The 22,063-nt window shown below is 45.9% G+C and overlaps 1 protein-coding gene across 1 annotated transcript in view; it reads right to left on the reverse strand.

The window, feature by feature from the left end:
• Positions 1-7,578: 7,578 nt before the first annotated feature.
• TTLL10 (tubulin tyrosine ligase like 10) overlaps positions 7,579-22,063 on the reverse strand; it is a 46,029-nt gene continuing 31,544 nt past the window's right edge. Inside the window, 12 exon segments of the mRNA XM_040585697.1 lie at positions 7,579-7,733; positions 8,756-8,812; positions 8,815-8,848; positions 13,836-13,957; positions 14,254-14,358; positions 14,361-14,391; positions 16,138-16,330; positions 18,275-18,395; positions 18,607-18,692; positions 19,359-19,458; positions 20,701-20,819; positions 21,770-21,911. Coding sequence (XP_040441631.1) covers positions 7,579-7,733; positions 8,756-8,812; positions 8,815-8,848; positions 13,836-13,957; positions 14,254-14,358; positions 14,361-14,391; positions 16,138-16,330; positions 18,275-18,395; positions 18,607-18,692; positions 19,359-19,458; positions 20,701-20,819; positions 21,770-21,911 — 1,265 coding nt within the window.

Consider the following 22,063-nt stretch of genomic DNA (forward strand, 5'->3'; position numbering starts at 1 on the left):
ATGGTTAAGAAAATCGAGCAAGATTTCTGCTTGAAGCATATGTGTACAGCTGAGGTCAGAATCACGAGATCCTGCATTGGTTGCAATGGCCCATTCAAAACCACAGCCCGTGCAGCACAGCTTGTGCGCAGATCCTTGTTCACCTCTCGGTCTGAAAGAAGCTTGGCTTCCAATTTCCAGTCCAGTCTTACTCGTTCTTGCATCTTCGTTACTTTTTATTGGGATTGGGTTCAAAATATCTTCTTCTTGTCACTGGATGCTACTGTCACCTAGTGATGCTGCCGGGGTCTCTCCGGGATGGTTGGTGGTAGCTGGAGAGCCAGAGGATCAAGGATTTTCTCTGGCTGGAACATATTTTCAGCACATGAATATCCTAGCTCTGCCAAGAATTTCCACACTGGATAAACAAACGTAGCCATGCTGGACTATAGAATAGCCATATCATCCATGAGTGCGCTGAGCCCAACATCTCCCCTGCTTTCAGCACAGCCACTGCTGATTCACCTTTCTCTCTCCTGAGCCCAGGCAGGGTTATCCACTGTGCAGGGTGTGCTACCTCTGCTGGCCAGCAAAAAATGGTGAGACTGCAAACTAGAACCTAGATAAGGTGGCATTTTGAAGGACCTGCTTGGTAGTAACTCCTGTTTACATGGCTGTAACTTCCAGGGAACCAGGTCATAAGGTAGTAGTGAGATCCAACTGTTTTGGGATGCAGTGTGACATGACGTGCCTGTCTAGCTTCATCAAGCAGAGTCCCATGCCCTGCTTCCTCCCCTCAGCAGTTCTACTTATTTCAGTATGTCATTTACACCGAAATCAGTGCGGGCTGAGTGCTTAGGTATCGGTCTTTCACTCCTAGAGTAGGTAGGTGTTTTGCCAAAGAGGACCCAAATTCAACCCCTTCTGACAGAGCATTTTTCTTTTTTTTTTGAATACCCACTGATACTTCACTGGCCAAATGGATGAATCTCATCAGGAGAAAGATGGGCCTGAAGACAACTCCCTGCTTGGGTGAGTCTTTTGTGGAAAAGGAGAAAAGTTGGGAGGATGGTATGTCTTAGATGAATCTATGGCTGGGAAAATCCTGAATATCCCAGGCTTGAAAAGAGATTTTGCTGCAGTGAAGTTCTCTGATAAATAACTTTTGTAGGTAGAAAAAACATTTTTCATAATCTTCTGCTGTGGGACAGGTGATAAAGGTTGGTTCTGTCAAGCTTCCTGCAAGACATAGCAGGGAACAGTTCAGGGATGGAAGTGTGCAGAGCCTGCGGTGGCACACAGTTGTGAGCCTCCAGCCAGGAAAGCCTCGGGGACCATCCCCTGGGGGAGACCTTCACAAGAAAACCCATCCCCAAGGCAAGCCTGAGCACCGGTGTGGCTCAGTTTCTCGTTAGAATCACAGGCTGGCTGAGGTTGGAAGGGACCTCTGGAGGTCACCTGGTCCAACCCCCAGCTCAGGCAGGGCCACCAGGGCCAGTTACCCAGGACCATGCCCAAGCAGCTTCTGAGTATCTCCAAGGCTGGACACTGCCCCACCTCTTTGAGCAACCTGTCCCCATGCTCAGTCACCCTCACCGTTAAAAAACTGTTTCCCTGTGTTCAGACAGACACCCCCGTGTTTCATAGCTCTTGTTTTTGTCAGTTACATATGTGTAAGTTCAAACTGTAACCTCCCCACACAGCAGACTTCTGCTTTGCCTGCATTCCAGTTAGGTGGAGTTTTCCCTTCAAAGAAGAAAAGAAAAAGGATGCTATTCCGCCAGCTTCTCCCTTTTCTCCTTGCTGTTCAGACATTTTCGTCACCCAGTGCTGCTCGCTAGTTCCAACTCCTTTTAGTTCTTCACTTACTTGACCATTTCCAATGTTTCCTCTGTTACCTTGTATGTGAATGCAGCCCTGTCCTGTATGTGAATGCACGGAGAGAAAAGCAGATCTTCTGGAAAGATGATCAGCAGTCTTTCCTCGGAGTCCTGTGGAAACGAGGCATCTCAGAGACAGCAAAAATGTGCAGTAAGTTCCACCCAGTGGCTTTCAGTTAAAGGCAGAATATGAAGTTTAATGACTATGACAACACACCAGAACTCAGGACTGTCTGCAGCGCCCAGTTGCTCCTCTGCCAGCCATGGTTACTATTCTTCTTCAGGCTGGATATTCATTGCTTAGAAAGCTGGTAGGATCTCAGCAAGTGGCGAGGGTCTTTTTAGAACAGGGCAGGCACGCATCTGCAGGGATATGTTTAGAAAATGTTGATCTTGCTGTGTGGTGGGAAAGGGATGGACTGTCCCTCCCAGCTCCACTCCCCTGGAAGCTGTGTGACTGTTTGGACACATTGTCAGAAGCAGCTTTCAGAAGTACAACAGCACTTCCTTTTAACTCTTTAATACTGAGGGACTTTGACATAATTAGCCTGGGGGTTTTCTTTCTTTTTTTTTTCCCTTTTCTTTAAGCATCAGTTCCATGCGAGCCTAAACTTCTGCTGCTTCCAGTCTTCCTAAGACCACCCAGGTGTCAGAGCAGTACACATTTTACATGACCCCCGTGCAGCCACTAGCCACTCACATCCTTCCCAGATGCCGAAAAAGTTTTCCTTCTCACTTCAGAATAGTCTTACACAACAGATGTCTCACCAGCTCCCTTTTCTTCCACTGTTCATCAGATGGCATCTTTTCTTTCTTTTTTTTTTTTTTTTTGAGACAGGAAAATAAGGTAAACATACAAGTATGATATTTTTCAGGGTTATGGGGTGGTAAAAGAAAGATATTTAGGATATATGCTTGGAAATTGGGAAACCCATGATGAAGTTCTTAATTTGCAGCAGGTTTCCTACCCAGCTGAAGAAAATCATGTGTGCTGTGGCTTCATGAGCAGCAGCTGAGACAGCCAAACAGCTTTAGCTATTAAAAGGAAAAGGTTCATCTTCCCCCTTCTTCTCAGAAGAGGTTGTTTGAGATGCTGGTTTGATTTGTATGCTTATTTCACCTTAGTTCAAAGCCCTTTGGGCTTGGCATTCAAGTCCCTTTGTTGGGGGGATATTTTCCTTTTCCTTCCCAGTACTGCTGCCCAGCTAACGGGAATGGGGTTCGATGTGGGCTCCCAGTATATGGCTGTGCTGGGTCCTGGGTGGGTTTCTGCAACCTGCGTTGAATCCTCAGAGCAGGACCGCTTGGGCTAACAACTACTGTAAGTTTAGCTTCTATCCACTGGTTACGAACAGCTACGAACATCAGAAATCAGCAGCTCTTAAGGATGGGTGGTCCCGGCTGCACCTTCTGCCCCCCCGACTGAAGGCAAGCGTGCAACTAAGGTACCACGGTGCGTAGAGCCTATGTCATGCTGAACCTCAAGTGGTTGTGTAAAAAGGGGGAAGCCTTAGAACTGTTAGTAAATAACAGCAGGGAAGGGGCGAAGACAAGCTGGCTGTTCAGTTGCCTCTTGCCCCTCAGGAATCTGAGCGTGCCACCACACACTGGGAAACGCTTTGGGAGCACTGGTGTGTGCCCGCTCCCCAGGGCGCAGCCGGGGGTGGCTCGGTGGCAGTGTGACCCTGCCACCTGGTGACTCTTGTGCATGTTGCAGCGTGTCATTTGTGTGACAGCACGTATTGAAGAATAAGTCTTTATTTTGTGACTGTAAGGGAATGTAATATTATTTTTTTTAACCTGTGTACATCCCAGGAACAAAACCGAGCAGCAATTTTTCTAAACTCTTTTGCGAGCATAGGGCAGCAGTTGCGAATTTATGTGTAGCATAGTTGCTGTAGCCTCGAACAGCTTCGAGTAACTGTTCATTTCTAGCCTGCATTCTCAAAGTCCCCAACCCCCCCCCCCCTCCACTTTCAAAGCTGCTCCTTTTTCCTCTTTTCATCCCATTCTCTTCGCATCTCTTCTGCACGAGCTCACCGGAAAAGAGCTGTGTCCGGGTTTCGGCTGGGATGGAGTTCATCATCTTCTTAGGAACTAGTGCGGTGCTGTGTTTGGCTCTGACGTGAGGGCGATGTTGGTAACGTGCTGATGGTTTTAGTTGCTGCTGGGTGATGTTTATAACAAGTCAAGGACTTTTCAGTCTCTCAGGCCCCACTGGTGGGAGGGCTGGAGGGGCACAAGAAACCGGGAGGGGGCACAGCTGGGACAGCTGGCCTCAACTGGCCAGAGGGATGTTCCATACCACGGGGCGTCACGCTTGGTATATAAACCGGGGGGGGTGGGGGTGGCAGGTTGGGCAGACCATTGTTCAGGGACTGGCTGGGCATTGCTGCTGCACTGTGTATTGCGTGTTTCTTTCTTCCTTTCCCTTTGGATTTTATTCCCCCTTCCCTCCTTCTCATTATAACTGTTATTGTCATTATTGTTACTATTGTTCTTTCATTTTTATTCTATTTCAATTGAATTGTTCTTAACCTTCTGTTGTGGTTTAACCCTGGCCAGCAACCAAGCACCACACAGCCGCTTGCTCGCTCCCCCTCACTCAGAGGGATGGAAAGGAGTGTAAAACTCAAGGGTTGAGATAAGAACAATTTAATAGGCAAAGCAAAAGCCACGCATGCAAGCAAAGCAAGGAATTAATTCACCACTTCCCATGGGCGGGCAGGTGTTTGGCCATCCCCAGGGCAGCAGGGCTCCACCACATGTACAGTTACTCGGGAAGACAAATGCCACAATGCCAAATGTCCCCCCTTCCTTCTGCTTCCCCCAGTTTATACACTCAGCATGATGGTATATGGCATGGAATACCTCTTGGGCTAGCTTGGGTCACCTGTCCTCGCTGTGTCCCCTCCCAATTTCCCATATCCCTCCAGCCCTTCCATTGGCAGGGTCCAAGGAACCGAAACGTCCTTGATTTAGTATAAACATCACCCAGCAACAACTAAAAACATCAGCACTTTATCAACGTTGTTCTCACATCATGGCCAAAACACAGCACTGTACTAACTACTAAGAAGAAAATTAACTCGATCCCAGCTGAAACCAGGACACCCTCCAGTTTTACACTCCTTCCCTATTCTCCTCCCCATCCCTCCGGGTGAGGGGGCAGGGAGCGAGCAGCTGCAGGTGCTTAATTACCAGCTGGGGTTAAACCATGACAAGATGTGATTGTTGGGACTGACTGGGCAGTGAGCATTTGCCATCTGGATTGGTGCTGGAGGTGCTGAACCCACCTCGAAGCCAGATGAATTCTGGCAGCAAGTGAGCCTGGATTCCATTAGGGACCCTGTGCAAAGAAACCTGCAACCCCTGGCTCTGAGGAAGGATGGTCACGATCTGCCTTTGAGCCTCGTGGGTGAATTCTGTGTGCTGCCCCCCTGCTCCCTCATTCACATCCCCTCCATAGCCACTTTCCACCCGTGCTTTGGTATCTCATGGTGAAACAAGCTGGCATCTGTCTCTCATTGTTCCTGGTGCCAGATACTGGGCTGGCACTGGGACAATTAGGTAGCTTCCCTTGTTCTACATCCAGGCACCAGCATTTGCCACCTGTTTAAGTAGAAAACGGGAGTAAAGGAAAAACATTAATGTATATTGCCTTGCATGTGAGGAATTCTAGTTAACCCTAAGTTAACCTAGTTAAACCATTTGCTTGGTTTAAGTCTGTGCAGCTTTACAGCAAAGACAGCCATTGGGTGACATCGCTGTGCTGAGGGCAGCTCTTGTGGATATGTCTCTCCTTAGTACACCATGTCTGTCCCCCAATACACTTTTCCTAACTCTCTCTGCTGTTGACTCCTGTTCTTACAGAATATGGTGAAATTATAGAAGGAAATGTATCATGTAGCACAACACTTGGCCTGAAGTGAAGAATACTGAGGTGGTATGGTAACAGCCTTCACATATGTGAAAGGCCACTAGAAAGAGGAGGAGAACAATTTTTACTTTTTGTCTGCTGCATAAGATAGAGACAGCAGCCTTACCTGCATTAAAGTTTAACTATTAGGAAGAAACGATGGCTCGCATGGGACATTGCAGAGCCTTCGTCACTGGAGGTTTTCAAGGACGGGTCAGACAAGCATCTGTCAAGCAAGATATAGGAAGAACTGAGGCTGCTCCAGAGGTGGGAACAGGACTAGATGTCTCCTGAGCTTCTTTTCAGGCCTCCGATTTGTCTCTGACATGTGGCAGTCAGATGGAAAACATCTGTCCTGGCCGTGTCCTGACAAAACACAAGCAGTGCTTGCCAGAGCCCCAGGAGTTAGCTGTGATTGCCCACCCAAACCAGGCAGGGTTATACCCCTGGTAGGAAGGACTGCTCCCACCTTGAGTTTCTCAGATGCTGACCCTTTGTCTTCAAAGACTGTGACACCTGGGGGAACATGTTGAGAAGCCGGGAGGCTCTACTTAAATGAATCTGATGCTTTAGTGTTCCTGTAAATTCTGGCTAGAAAAGGGGAAGAGCAAACTTTTCCTTTAAGGGGGTCATATTTGGAAAATGAATACAGCCACTGAGGTTCAGGCTCGAGCACCAAATGCCTTTCTGTTTGAGCAGAGTTGATAGGCTTTTTCACATGCCCCCCAAATTGCTACCTACGTGATCCTGCCCATCTTCAGTAGCTCACCTCCCCCGGCCCTGTTTCTGCAGACCCAGCCAGCCTGTACGGTCGCTGTCTCCGCCATCCCCAGATGATGCTTGCTTCAAACCGATGCTGCTGTCACAGGATCACGTGAACATGCCTGCACTCCCCTGTTAGAGTAAGCACAGGAGAGGAAGGAATCACGCACGTACCCTTCAGCTTACCGCTCATTCACATTCCTCTTGGGTTAGAAGAGCAGTGTCTGACATTTGATGTCGCTTTTAAACCTCTCTCCCTTCCTCCCCTTCTCCTTGGTCCCCCAGGCATCATCATTTCCTGCTGAGATGTTGGCCTGATACAAGAAGTACGTGCTGCTGCTTGGCTGTCACCTCGATCGAAGGAAAAACAAAAGGGAGTGTCAACAGAGCGCCGTTCAAAGTGCAAGGCACAGGGGATCTGGTGGGTGAGGGCGCTGGTCACACAGCTGCCAAGGATGGTGCCCAGCCTGGGGGATTTCTGCTGCTGAGCCTGAGGTTTAGTCTTTGCAGCTTCTCTCCCTGCATTTTTGCAGAAGGGCTTTGTATGTAAAAGGTGTGGCTGGCTTGTGCCGGTCAGATCAACATTGTAAAAGGGATGAGTTTTAACGTGGTTAGCAGTTGTCTCATTTTCTGTAACTTTCCTATAATATCTGGCTGGCTGGTGCAGGCACTGCTGTCTGCAAAAGAGCTGAGGACTTCCAGAAATAGTCACTGGTTTTCCAGTTGAGGTTGATACCTGCTTGTTCAAGTCAGGTGAAAGCAAGCTGGGTATGCGTAACGCAGGCAAGTTTAGCTTTTATTTTCTTTTCATGTTTTATGAACTTGTGAAAACCCTCTTGCTCTGTAATGGTTCAGGGCTGTTTTTCATGCTGGTTGAAGAGCTGCACGTGTGGCATAGTTGGGACAGTTTGTTGACAATTCTTTCTGGGCAACAGCAACCTTTTTTCTAGAGCTACTAGGTTTCTTGGAAGAGCTCTCCAGCACTTTGGCAGGGCTCTGGCCCGAGTGGCCAGCACCTCTGGTTTGTGGCTGCGTATTTCAGCCTGTACACGGGCCAGTTCTGAGCTTTGGGGGTTGTTTCTGGCCAAGCCCTGCAGTATCCTCATGACAGAGGAGCACAAAATGGCCAAATGCCTCTGAAGGTAAAATACTCTGACCTACGGGGCGCTTGTCGAAAACCACAAGAACCAAATCTGGGAAAGAAGATGCAGTTAGGAGGTGGTGGGAACACTCTGGCACTAAAATACACCCAAGCTGCAACGTGTGTGCGCAAAGCAGCTGTGTGCGAGGGAAGGATGAGGGGAGGTGGTTTCCAACCTGTGATCTGGGGCCTCGGTGGACTATTACTATAAGACAATTTAAAAAAAAAAACAACAAACACCAACAAAAAAACCAAAACCCAAACACCACACTTGCATTCACTTCAGCAGCTTCAGCTCCACTGGAAACATTTTAGGAAATTGGTAGGGAAAATACTGCAAAACTGCTTACAGTGCAATACAGGATAGGAATACACCCCCAAATAAATACACATACACACAGGGAGGAAAGTGGCTCTATGACAGTAACCATGAGCAGGTAATCGTTCACACCCTTCATTGAGTAGCCATAGGCTCTCCCTTTGCTACTCCTTACACATACAGTGATCTCACAGAAAATCGGGGGTGAAACAGATGGCGGTCCTTCAGGCAAGAGCAGCTCTAGCTGATGTTTATCAGATGGTGTAAGGATTTTTTCAGTCTTTATATAGTCCACCTAGCAGTTGCCAGCTCTGTTGGTGAAGTGCAGTGGAGTACGCTGGCATTCAAGCACCGCCTGAATTACAAGGCTGTGTAAGGCACATTGTACAAACCAACTTAACCTGGCAGGAGGAACAACAGGCAGGAGAAAAACGTGCAGGTGCACTTTATAGGGACGTGCCTTAACATTTAGCCTTTTGTACATAAATATATTCTTAAAAGTAATTATAAATGAAAAAAATTTAACCACTTATTTCTTTCTAATGGGTGCATGGCTAAAAAGACCGTAGCTTTTTTAGGTCTACGTCGATTAGAATTGTCAGTGCCTTCTAAGTTCCTATAAACTCAGCAGTGAGAGATCTTTATTCAAAGATCCTTTTGGACCTACAGCTGATATAAACAGGAGTGTTCCATCTGGCAGCCAGTGGAGTGACATGATCAGCTGTTGCTGGCCACCCTGTGACTTGTCCACTTACCAAGGCTCTCGAAGACTACAGCTGGGCTGACATCTCTCAAGGCTTTGCATTGATAGGCAATGCTGGATTTGCATTGATCTGCAGAAGCCAGACCTAGGAAAAGTGAATGCCCATTAGAAAACTAGGCTGGATCGCCTCAGAGTCAGAGCAATGCCCTTTTACTGACTTAGTGAACACCTTGAGAGGTGGAAGTACTAATAAATCCCAGCAGAATTCCATAACACAGAATGCAGGCAGGATAAAATTTTCATAAGGACTGGATGGTTTAAAACAAAATCCCTTTTTGGATACATTTACTTACTTGAAAACAACACTACACATTATTTTGGGTCTCTAGCCGATGCTTTTTAGATTAACTCTTCCTCTATAGGTGTGTGAAGGCACTGTGTTTCTTAACATACCAGTTTCCATTAAAGCTTCTAGTTGAGTTTTTTTGATACCATGAAATAAAGTTATAGGGAATCTAGGAATCATTTTGATTTGAGGTAGACATGGGATCAAAACTAAGTAAACTTGGTACTGAGTTTTCAGTGCACCCTTGGCCTTGGTTTCCTGGGTAAGCTTTAGTTTCAGGTAGGAGCCATGTAAGATACTGATTTTATATACCCATACTGGACTCATCTCCATTTCCCTCTGAAACGCCAGCATTTGAAGCTACAATCCACAGAATGTGATGGTCCAGTTAAAAACATCTGTGTGAAACCAAACAACTGGCTTGTGTACAATTCTGTTTACTATTTCTTTTCCCTATAGTGAGAGAAACTCTTCTGTTTGCTTCCTGCCTCTACCATATGTGCTGCATCCTGTATATAAGACATGTAGGAACTATTCAGTGTTTTGTAAGGAAGAATATTTAGTAATATAAGAGCCCCAGGAGAATTCTACTCTCTTTTAATTGATTTTTAAAATTAATTATTTCATGAAACAGCAATGGGTTTGCTTGCAAGTACCTGCAAAATGAAGTCTTAAGTGTTTGCTAGATTTTGGCAACATGATAGCCTTCACTTTGGCCCTTTATTTTGCCGAGAATAAAACACAAAAGTATTTTTCACTTCTTTGAAAAACTTTCTTGAACAAATAGTGAGGGCAGTAAAATGTCTTCTCTCTCTCTCTTTTTTTTTTTTTTTTTTTTTTTTTTTTTTCTCCTCCGGAGAACTGGAACAGCTTCTCAAAAAACCCTGCTTTGCAGATGCCAACAGAGGGCACCTAAGTTACGTGCATTTTTCTTGGCAAACTCATTCCTTCTCAGTAAGTGTTCTTTTTCCCTCTTAAAAGTTCAGAAGATTTTGTGCTGGCAGACAAAATCAATGAACTTTTTTAATTGCCTTGATTAGGTTTTGGGGTTTTCTCCTTCAAAACATATAAAGCTGACAAACAGGAGGAAGAAAGTTCTCTGTGATACCTGTCATGCTGTTCACCTTCCACATTCCCCATTATTGTACTGTCTGGATGTCTCAGTTTTTAAATGCACTTAACCTCTCAAAACCAGGGTGAGTTAGTACATGCCCTTTGTTCTATTTCAGGAAGGGCAGAGAGGATAAGGCCAGGATTCACCATATCTCTGTGAATATCCCATTTCATGTAGAATGGAATCCCTGTGCTTCTCCTTGCATTTGGCATACAGGTGCCTTGCTCAAACTTTCCTAGCAAACATATGATAAAGAAAGGAAACAAAACCCCAGAATGTCTGTCCTTGACCTCCTAACCATGGACTGTCCTTTTTCTTTAGGCTTTTGAAGTGATGAGAAAACAAGTACCCTGTGGCTTTGGTCAGAAGGGCTGTTCTGGATGTTTCTCGGGGATGAAGAGGCTCCCTGCAGCCTGGCAGTACAACTCCATCCTGTACATGTACATGGACATGTACAACTGTCACATCCTAAACTTGCTCTGTCAAGACATCACAGGTAGGCTTAAAAACTTCAAATAGTAGGATTTGTCCATGGGTTCTTGAACAACATGCCAACTGCAGTCAGATCCTGCATCACACCAGGATCTGAGGTCTCATGTCTTGAGCTTTGTATAGTGCTAGATGCAGTGTTAGCATCTGCTGAATACTTCTGATTTTCATGTGGTTTGATTACTGTTGTAGTCTTATTGCTGTAGAACCATCCTTACAGCAGGAGTTTGGCCTTTCAAAGGAGCACTGGGCAATGAGACTAGGCTCTGTCACGTGGTGACATGGGGACAAGCAGACAACATAAGACCCGTCTCAGAGGTCGGTCCTCTCCCTGCCCATATGGCAGAGGTAAGGCTACTTGGCGTGCAGGAAACACATGACTGAGCCAGAAAAACACTTCGTTAATTTAATTGTGTGGGTCTTTGCTAGAGCTCACCAGGTAGAAGCTGAACGTCCTGCTGTGGTCTCAGGGAGGGCGAGGGCATCAGTCCATGCTCCCAGAGGCTCCAAGTGACTTGATAGCCGAGACTGCATGGGAATGTCTGCATCTCTCTACATCAGAACTTGTTCTTAGGGAGGATGACTGTAACATGCTTCACAGCCCAAAGCCACCCGCAGCAGGGCTGTCTGTTCTGCATTTGTGTAGCGGCAGGTGTCCAGGGAGCCTGACCTCTGGCTGAAGCTTTAAGCAGCACTGAAACACCAGTCAGAAATAGGAATAAAATAACTTGTTCTGTATCCTGTGTGGACACAGCAGAAGCCACGTGCACAGTCACAAACCAGGCACTGGAAGGGCTACTCAGATGTTGCCAACCCAGAAAGGGACCTGCTTAGCGATAGTGGAGACCTCAGGCTAAGGCAGTGGTGTTCTGTTTTCCACAGTCTTAACAAATTTTTTCAGTCTTTTTTTATCGTCGTGACCTGGGGTGGGCACAACCAAGTCTACAGCATCCATGTAGATATACCTCATACTCCTGGGGTGAATGAAAAGCTATGTCACTCAAATCAAAGGAACCATTCCCGCTTTAACTAGGGATTTGAGCGTTATCTTCATTTGTGTACATCTATCGCAAAAGGGCAAATGGCTTATCTACGTTCAGTCTGTTCTCTACTGATAGATAGCTGAACCTTTTATGGCTGATAAAAAATTTACACATCTGTCTTCCCAGCATACCTCTGGAGAGAAGCCCTTTTGCATGGCTGATGCAATGCTTTTGGAAAACAGGTTCCTTGAGGATTTAAATGACACTGTCCAAAGCTGTGTAGTGACTTAGGCATTTACAGGGCAGCACAAGGAAGCTTGAGAAAATAGTAGGAAAAAAGCCAACAACAGCAAAACCACATCCATCAGTTTTGCTCCCTTTCCTCTTAAAGCACTTCACTCTTTTCTCAGCTTACACATGAATATGCAAAGCTCTACAGAAAGCTTCTCAGCAGGCCCTGCTTTCATACTCCGTGCTTCTTCTAAGAACTCCGAGGCAGGCAAAACACCTTCCAAAGACTGAATCAGGATTCTGCAGGGAGCATCCTTTCAGGGATTATTAGGAATGATGCTGGGGGCATTTACATCTCAGACAAATAAGGAAGAGGGAAAGGCATGATGAGCTCTAGGACTGAACGTATAAGGCCATGTTAAATCAGCATAAAGCAGATTCTACATGTGCCGTGAAACAGGATGACAGGGAGAAATCGGGCTGTTGTGTGTTACAGGTGGAAAGCACAGGGTGTCAGGCCACCAAGTCAAGGTCAGCCCACAGCGAGCTGGGAGTTTGCGGCAGCAAGCGGTGTTAACTGTGGGCTGAAGCTGCTGGTCCTGTGCCCAGCTGTTGATCTGCAGGGAGCGCACAGCTGCCTCGTGAGACAGCACCACACCAATAAAACCGTAGGCTTTCTGCTCCCCAGCAGGGGCAAGAAAAGATAGACAAACCTATGCCAAATAAATGCCTAGAGATCTACATTACTCTCTCTCAAAGCGAAGTTCCAGGTTCCAGCTGACTCTGTCACCACTAAGTGTCCAGAAATCATCATCATTCTTACAGATAATACTTTTCAAGAAACAGATTTTGTTTATCTCTCCATATGTAAAATACTTGGGGAGGTAATGGTCTTTAAAAATGCTGAAGTTTTTAACTAGCCAAGTACGAATTGCCACAATAGAGTGATACTAGATCTTCTATTCTACTTAAAGTTTACACAGCCGGGGCTTTGCATGCCAGCGTTGCAGAAGACAATCCCCACTGAAATCTGAGAGGCACCAGTTTCTGTGTCTTTGCCATTTACTCTCCCTTGCCATTGACTCCCTGTACAAAGGAGCCTATTGTTCGCGTGCCTTACCCACTGCTGCATACATTTATTCCCTTCTTTCATAGGGTCTGCTGTTCCCGCTGCCCTTTGCTGGAGTATGTTTGAGTTCCTTTCTGCTTTAGCAACAGCAGAATCTGCCAGATGGCTTTCTGTTATGTTTAGGCCAGGTGGTTTTGAAGGACTGTGCTGTACTGAAAGCACCTCAATCACTGTATTTAACATTTCCCTTTCTTCTGGCTTTTCTTGTCTGTGTTTCATTCACTCTTTACAAGTCTGAGTTGTAATTCTAGCAGATTTTATAGACTCAGTGGGTTGACCTATTGCTATATGGTGAACCTACAGTGAACATGGAGTTGTTGGTACTGACATCTCAGCCGATAATGACTGATTCTTCAGTATGGTGAGGGCGAGTTCTTTGTAGCCTTCGATGGATACTCAGCTGGTGTAAATCAGTATACTTCATGTGATGTTAGAAGCATTACACACTGATTTATGTGGGCTGATCATCTGGTGTGTTTGGTTTCTGGAGAGAGAAAAAACTGAATGGGCATTAAAATTCCCATATGTTCCACTATGAACTCTGCTTCCCTGTGCAAATTCTGCACAGAACAGTTTCACCTGCAGTAAGTACTTTTCTTCCCATCCTGAGCTGTTAATGCAGGGTTTCTCTGTGCAGTAAATGTGCAGGCAGCATAGGTACCGTGTCTTGGTGCTGGACAATGGAACTGGAGAAAAAAAATGAATCCTGTACTTCCTAGCTGGCTGACTGAATGCTCTGTTTAATTCCTAGCACCAGAGCCCATGTCAACCGTGCTGTACTGCTGCCATTAGACATCTGGCCCGTATCACATTTAGTATTTGACAATATTGTATTCATACCTTAAAGTTTTCATCAATTAAAATGTCACAGCTGGTGAGATCGAAGTAGCCCAGTTTGCACTTGAGTTTGTGCTTGGCTGCCAAGAAGCACCACAACATGATCTGCTGCATCCTTTTCAGAACTGGAAGACAGGGGATGGGGGTAACTGATCTTTGTGAATGCCAAAGTGTAGAAGTCACTGTAAGTCATAGGTGTCCTCTTGGCTTAGGGACATTTTTCCTTCCCAAGCCTCCAGCAGAGCTCCTCTCTAGACTCAGAAGAGTGTTGCATTTTGCAGATAAATGGTTACCATGGGACCGTCAATACCTTCTCGCTCAGTGCATGTGTTTCCTTGAGGGCTCCAGTGAACTGACGGGTTTTCTCCCAACTCCTGTCACCCTAATTAGGCAGACTAGGACACCATACACTTGCTTGCACTTACAGTAAAGACAGTGAAAACCCAGTCTTTGGGGAGGCCGTTGGTTTTTCTGAACTTCTCATTAGCGTAGCTGTTGAAGTGCTCCGTCTGCCAAACTGTCTCACCTGGCTGTGCAGCAGTTTCTTCTTCTGCTTGTACTGAGAGATGGGAAAGCAGAGCAAAGGGAGGATTGCATTTCTGGAAGTGACTTGCATGGCAGACATCCCGCTGCCCTGAGTTGTTCCATGCATCTGGAATTGGGAAGAACCCCAGGATTAAGTTACAGATGTGGAGGGAATAGAGTCCCTCAGCAGTGAGCTAAACCTGAGCAAATGTCAGACTCCCGCTGTACAATACTGCCGGGGCAGAGATGTGCCCGAGCCACGTGGACGCAGCGAAGCCAGTTACCCAAGGGCTCTGTCAAACAGTGTGGGTGCGTGTGCGTGTATGTGTGCTATGTCTGGACCAGTGGCTGGCAGAGAGGGAGAGGGGCTTTCGAGTCCGAGTCATGGTATTTTTCGGAGCGCATCCAATTCCAGTGTCCATCTGCCTAGTACCCTCTTAGAGGAGAGTCTACCTGGGAGAGATGTATGGATGTATCCCCAGAGGAAACCAAGGAGAGGGCTTCTCTCTTCCACTGTCTCATCTGTGTCAGCTGGTGTTTAATGGGGTGTTTACGTTGTTCACTCAAAGGCAAGTCCCCACTCCCTGTGAAACGGCTCGGCTGCACCTCCCTCTGTGGGACACCTGCTGTGAGGGTGCAAAGCTGCTGGTTAGTGACACTGTCTCTGCCGCCTCTTGTCTTTTGGAAATATAGTAGGAAAATGGCTATTTCCAGGTGGGGTGAAAGGGTAGGGAGGGAATGAGAGCAGAATCAACTGTAATTTGAAGGTCTGGCCGTTTACCAGTTGTTCCTGCAAATTTTGTTTCCCTCCTCCCAGCAGGAACCCAGGTAATTTGTGTTTTGCTCATAAACACCTGTCCTTTGTTTAATATCACCTGTGCCATGGGATCCTACCGGAGCACCTGAATTCCCATGTGGATAGCTCTCTAGCTGAGCAAACAAACTATTCCAGGAAAACAAGTCACATACTGATAATAGCAGATATTGCAGGAAGCAGCTATAATCTGCTGTCCTGAACTGCACTTCTCCACGAACCGTAAACTCCAACTGAAGTGGGCTTGGCTGGTACCGCTTGTAATGTGTATTTTGCTCATTGTCAGAATGCAGCATGACACTGGGAGAAGGGCTTTAAAAGGAAACTGTTTTCTTCCTTCTGATTCTGTTTGTTCTCTTTCATCAGGGCCAGTTCTAACCACTGAAACACCTCATCTGAAGTAAAAACTCAGGTAGATCTGAGCTTCTGTTGCATCTGACAAGATACGTATGTATCCTGGTACAAGCCAGAACAGTCTCATTCTATTACAGCTCTCATTTGAGAAGCAAGACAAGCGAAGATGGAGGTTTAAGAATGATGGCTCTTGAAGAATACATCCATATCTTACACCATTATGATTACTATATTTAAGCACAACAGGATTGGCAAAATCCTTAGCCAAGATTAAGGCTCCTTTGTGCTAGGTAGTTGCCATCAAAGGTTTCTTGCCCTAAGAAGCTTATTGTCTACAGATACATGACAGAAAAATGGCAGGAAGAAGAGGTCCAGGGAGAGAAATTCTCAGGTTAAGCAGAGAACTGGTCCATGACAGAGAACAGAACCTGATCTGGTATTGCTTCTGTTGAGCCTGGTTGCCGTGCCTGACCATAAGCCCACATCCATTTCCTGGGTGCAGGGATTTTGCATGTATGAGGCATTTATTTCTAGCCTTTCAAAAATGCTTTTTGCTTCCCATCTCTGCCAACACACCCTCCTCCTCTTCTGAGCGAAGTGACCGTAGTTTGCCTGGTTGGTCAGATGAACAGTCAGACCATCAGAAGCAGCATCATACTTGATGAAGGTCAACTTGATGTAACCCTGGGTGAAAAGTAACACGTATGGTGCTGTGCAGGCAATGAGGAGGTAAGACTGGATATCAAACTTCTTCCCTTCCAGGAACAGAGGCTTGTGAATATACTTGTGAGAGTGGTATTTTAACCTGCATCACCAACAAGCAGTCATAATATGTGGCAATTCAAAGCTCGCACAAACCCCCACAGCCGGTCCATTTCATGCCACAGAACTAATCTCTTCGGCGAGTGGCAGCAGAGGGTGCTCATAGGAGAGGATAGAAATGCCAACAGCTCCTTTCAAAAAGAATAGAAGCTGTGCTGAGTCTCAGGAGCAAGAGGTAATTAAAGATTTACTAATATTTACTGGAAAACATGCAAAGTTTACATCTGAACACAAAGAGCCCTTCATACAGCACCATTGCTTTTATTGCCAGAGTGATGTAGTCTGGGAACTGTTTCTCTTTATCATCAAAGGTTGCTGGATGTCCATATAAATAACAAGGATATGCTGTTAAAGCAATCAGTGCTAACAACAGTTTTCAAAGGAATATGGAGCCTCATTCTTCAGCATGCAAGCCATTCTTCACTAATAGAAATCAAGATGAGATCTTGATAAGATAGGGTCCAACCACTTCTTCTCCTGGTACTGCTGCTTGTCTATGTCCAAGACCCCACACTGGCCTGAGTAGGGCCCTTGGTCTGCTTTTGTCAGGCAGTCACCTTTTTGCCCCCTGTGCTGACTTTACATTTACTGCTGCGTAAACGCAGTCCAGCCTGTTTCAGAAAGCCTGTAAAATCATCATTCCCATTTACCATTTTACAAATCTCTCTTGCTCTTTTCAGTGAGGCCAACTGTTCCTTTGTTATGAAAAGACATGTTTGGATGAATGTAAAGAGCGACTGTTGCTTGCTTTGGCGAGGGAAGCTCTTGGAAAGGCTCTTGCTATTCGCTGTGTTCTCTTGCAAGATGAAGGTGCCAGGTCAAGACAGCAGAACACCAGGGAAGTGGCACAGGGTCAGTGTGAGGAACTGCTATCACCATGTTACCAGGACATGCAGCCATCACATGCCTTTGCCATGCCGACACCACAGCGCTGTCATGAGTGTATCACACGGTCGTTGCTGGCATGTCATGACTGTGCCAGGCAATATCATGCACGTATGGGCACCATGATGTTTGGAGTGCCCTGTACGCCTAGCCGTGCACACCACAGGCATCTGGGAACTGCAGCTCCCAGGGTAAATAATGAAAACATCTCTTTTGTGTTTCTCTCTGAAAGTTTTATTCCCTCATCTCAAAGCACTGAAGTGATTTAATTATAATGTGTGCCTCAGCTGAGGGAGGGATGCTGAGGCAAAGGGAAGTGATGTGCAGCAGTAAGCAAGTAACGTTCAGTAGCTGACACTGTTCTTGTGACTGCTGCCTTACTTTCCCCTTCCTTTTTCTGCTGTTCTGCTTCTCTGGAAAATATTCTAGCAATGGCTGCGAGGCTGCATGTTCTACAAAGAACATACGGTTCCTTTATTCATGCAAGGAATGAAAAATAAAACCACCCCAACTCAAATTTTAGTGACTGCTAGCCACTGCCTATTGATTGAGGTCCAGACTTCTGCAGCATTGAGGCAGAGTTAAAAAGATATTTGGGAGGCTTTATTAGATGGCATGAAACAGATGTTGCAGCTGTACAATTGGTAAAATGCTAGCTTTGTATAAGAAACTGGAATAATATCTAATTTAAATTACTTTGCACAAGGCTTTATATATAGAACTCGTACAGAATTGTAACATCTGGCCTTTTGAAGTCGTTCTTAAGTTGCCAGACAAAGGTAAACTCGGATCTTTCTGATGACAATGTGGATGTAAGAGAGACCAACCAGAGAAATAGACTGTCTCCCACAAAATGAAATTTAATGGGTTGATGAGATGTTGTGTAACCACATTAAACACCTATGGAACAATTCTGCTCTCTGAGGCCAGTCTGCTTAAACACTCACACATGAATTCCCAGGCTTTGGTCTCTACCTTTGCATTATTCTTGCCCTGGGAACCCTGTATGGCACCCTTCTATCGAGTAGGTAGTCCTCAGCACTGCAGAGGATTGAAGCAAGAATCCTTGAAGGATGCTCTGCTGACAGCAGCTGCAGTTCTCAGCAGGAAGATTCCTCGACCTCAGTTAGAGCAACACGGTTGGCAGATCCAAATCTGTTCTTCTGCAGAAAGAATGAGTCTATTATAACAAAGCCGTATGAAACACTGATGCACTCATCAGTGGGCTCTGAAAACCGCTCACTTAAATGTGTGTGCATGTATGTAGATACACGTGCATATAGATACCAATTATTACTGTGTATACTTTTATGAACACTTCAGAGGATCACATAGCTATTTAAATTGATTGCCACCATGATTAAGACAATTCACCTTTGTGAAGCTCAAAAAAAGCATGTTTCTCATCCTTTAAGTCCAGGCAAAAAGTTGCTGGGAAGAATTCTTTCATCTTCAGTAACCTTTGGGAGAATCAAATACAAGTTGAAAACCCTATTCCAACACGTTCATTCCTTGGTTACTTTCAGAGTGGATGGTGCAAGTAGAAATGCAAGAAATGGCTTTTTCCCCTGCTTGTGGACAGTTGTGTGTTTATTGTATGTTTTTTCTGAGCTACCTCATTCCATAAGCTTTCAAGAATATATGTTAGCCTTCAGACATTTTTCATATACTCAGGTTTTTGAAAACTAGTTGAGATGGCTGCAGGTAACCATGGTACAGGATTATTGTTTGGTTTTTTAGTAGGTCAAAAATAAAGAAGCAGAAATGACAATAAGCTTCTCTTATATTTGCAGTGTCTATGGCATGAGAAGTTGTGGCCTTTCTAGTAGGACAATATACCCAAAACATGGGAATTACTATGGCTGTTGTCTTTGGGTGACCTGACACTCCTACAGCTCCAGACATAGACAAAGAGGAAATTCTGTCTCTAATAATGCATGTACTTTTATTTTTTTTTTGGAGGGGGGGGGAAGTGATTTTTCTAGAAGATAAGAAAGAAATGAAACCCCATACACTTCGAGTCCTGTACTGTTATGCTTCCAGAAGGAAATGGTCCTTTGTTTACGTGCTCTCGCTTTCTGTTGGCATGTTTCTGGTCAAGGTTCAAAGAGGTGAGAGGTTCTTACTTGGAATCAGGGTTCCTACTGATCTTTTTCATCATCCACTCTTGCTCTTTCTGACTGGTGAGGACTCTGTTGTTCGGAATCTGGTAGAGAAGCTGTTCACCTGTATGAGGGGACAAAAGAGCTTTGCTCTCTCTGTCCTGTGCAGTGGAATCTGGAGGGTCAAGCTGACTTTGTTGACTTTCACCAATTTGCTTTAAGGCCGTAGTGACAGTTTCATGGAGCAGTGAGAACACTTGTGTAAACGTGTTCCTGTCCAACCTCACAGCGGGACAAACCGACCTGGTGGCGCTTCATGAAACAGGCATCCCCTGCTTGCTCCAAAGGTGCCACTGCTGTCACACCATTCCAGCTGCGGAATTGCATTGGAACACAGCCTGTCCGCATCGCCGTGTGCCAGGCAAACTGCTGTAATGGTGCAGCCTGGCAAACAGCCACCGCATCGCCATCAGAGCTGGCAGGAGGGGAAAGGTGGCTGCTGCACGTGGAGTGGTGGCGGGGTGACAACACTCTCCCCCTGCTGCAGGAAGGCCCACAGCTCTGCGCCATGATGCTCAGGCTTGCCGGGGCACAGGTCTTGACCAGCTCCCAGAAGGAACATAATTGCCCCAGGGGCTGTGCTTAGGCTCTGAGGGTGCCAGCCAGAGGCTGCCTGTGGGAGTCCTTGATTTTATGCTTTTCTGGTGGGAAAGCTGGCTGGACCTGGTGAGGTCAGGATGTACTGATGAGACGAAGGGTGGAGTGCGATTCAGAAGGTTGCTTGCTAATGCAGTAGTTTGGCTTTTAGTGCCTGTGTTCCCCCTAGATAGAGCTGGGGCTGGGATGTGTGGGGTGACCCATCTGAGCTTACTTTACTTCTTAGTGTACCTTCCTCCTTTTTCTCCTCTCCCACCTCCACTGTGGGGAGCATCTCTACACGTGGGACACTGCGAAGGTACGCAAGGACTGGACTGATGCTTGAGAGGTGCCAGCGTAGGCTGTGTGCTGTTCTTGTGCCACTGTGCTGTGTCAGTCTGACTGCAGCCTGGGCTCAAACCCAAAGAGGGACGAGTGCCTTTCAGAAATGATTCTGACCATTTGTGTTTAAAAATCTCCGTACTGCTCATTTCACTATACTTAGTTCATTTCAGTGGTATCTTTTCTTCCAAAAGTGTTTTCTTGTCTAAATCCCTTCCTTTAATCACCATGGCAGTCCAGCTTTGGTGTCCCCTCTGAAGTCTGCCAAGGAGCTGTTACCTGTTTGTCTTACCCCCAGGTGACCTCCTCTGCCCTGGGAGTCACAAGTCCAGCATTCTCAGGCTTTTCCCACTGACCTCTCCCACTCACAGCCCTCAGGCACCTCTACCTTCTTTGAAACGGTAATAGGTCTCTCGGCACTTGATTCCACATCATTTCAGTGCATAATCCTCTCTTCTGTTGTCATAGATACGCTGCCATCCTCTGCTCTGGCAATAGGTGCTCACACTGCACAAGGAAAACAACACAGAAAAGTAGCCTCCCTTCTATTAACAAATGCATAGTTAGCTCATATCCCTCTAAATCCTCGCAATTTTCTCTGGGAGCGTGACCTAACATGCCCAGAAGCCGCTGGGTGGGGGGGTAAGGTGGGAAGCAGTAGTTAGAATGGCTGTTAGTGTACCTGCTGGTCTGAACTTGAGAGGATGGAGGAGTAACTGGGGATGCTAGGAACATTGTGATTCAGCAGCTCTAATGAGAACTGGTACCATTTCAGCAGGGTTTTTCCAATTAGGATGCAACTGGTACCCATGGAACAGAAATGTTCAGCATCCAGTCCTAATAAGGAGCCTCTCTGCTGAGGAGTTTAGGGAGAGATGACAAGTAGCGATAGAAAAACTGTTTGTAGAAAAAACTATGGAAACATAGCAAGGAAAGTGCTGTTTGCAGCAGAGTTTCTGTGGTGCTTGCTGGTGACAACATCTAGAGCAGAATGCCAATATGCTGGGAAGAACTCAGGAAGGAATGAATGGAACTTCTGATCCGACAGTTTTCTCGGGCAGAAATCTCTTCTTATTATTTTCTTGGTTTACATTTACCACAACAGAATGTTGATCAATAACAATGGTTCCTAGCTGTAGTGATGATGCTAGCAGATTTGCAACATGGTGTAGCTAAGCAATTTCTGGACAGCCCCAGCAAAAAAACCTGTCGTTAAACAAATAGAAGCATGTTGTTTCTTTGCGAAGAGATAGTAGTTAGCTACTTTACCACTAGTGGCCTTCCAGTGGATACCTTCTATTTCATTTATCTTTAAATGGTTCCCCAGGTGTACCACTCCAAAAAGACAGCAAATCAAAAGAAAATTATTTGAGGCCAATGGATAACAGGTAACATCGCATGACTTCATATATGGTGGTACTACTGTTCATAGGAGTCTGCTGAGAGGATCTAGTTACAGCTCGGCTCCGTTAGATCCACTCATATGAAAATATGGTCCTGGTTTCACTGGTGCTTTTGGTATCTCTTCTGGCTGTTTTTCTTGAGGGCATGCCTTACCCTGTGCTCTAGTCTCACTAGACTTGGCTTTGTCAAGCTTCACTTCAGTGTTGGTAGAAGCAGATGCAAAATTGGAAATTGAGAAACTTCAGATGATCTGGGATCTTCTGCACAAAATCCTCATCTAGAAAGACAGCTGTTAGAGAAGAAAATGCTACAAGGTAAAGGACCACCTCAATGGATTTTATAGCCAT

The sequence above is a fragment of the Falco naumanni genome, chromosome 3 (assembly GCF_017639655.2).
Source record: "Falco naumanni isolate bFalNau1 chromosome 3, bFalNau1.pat, whole genome shotgun sequence".
In the NCBI taxonomy this organism is placed as follows: Eukaryota; Metazoa; Chordata; class Aves; order Falconiformes; family Falconidae; genus Falco; species Falco naumanni.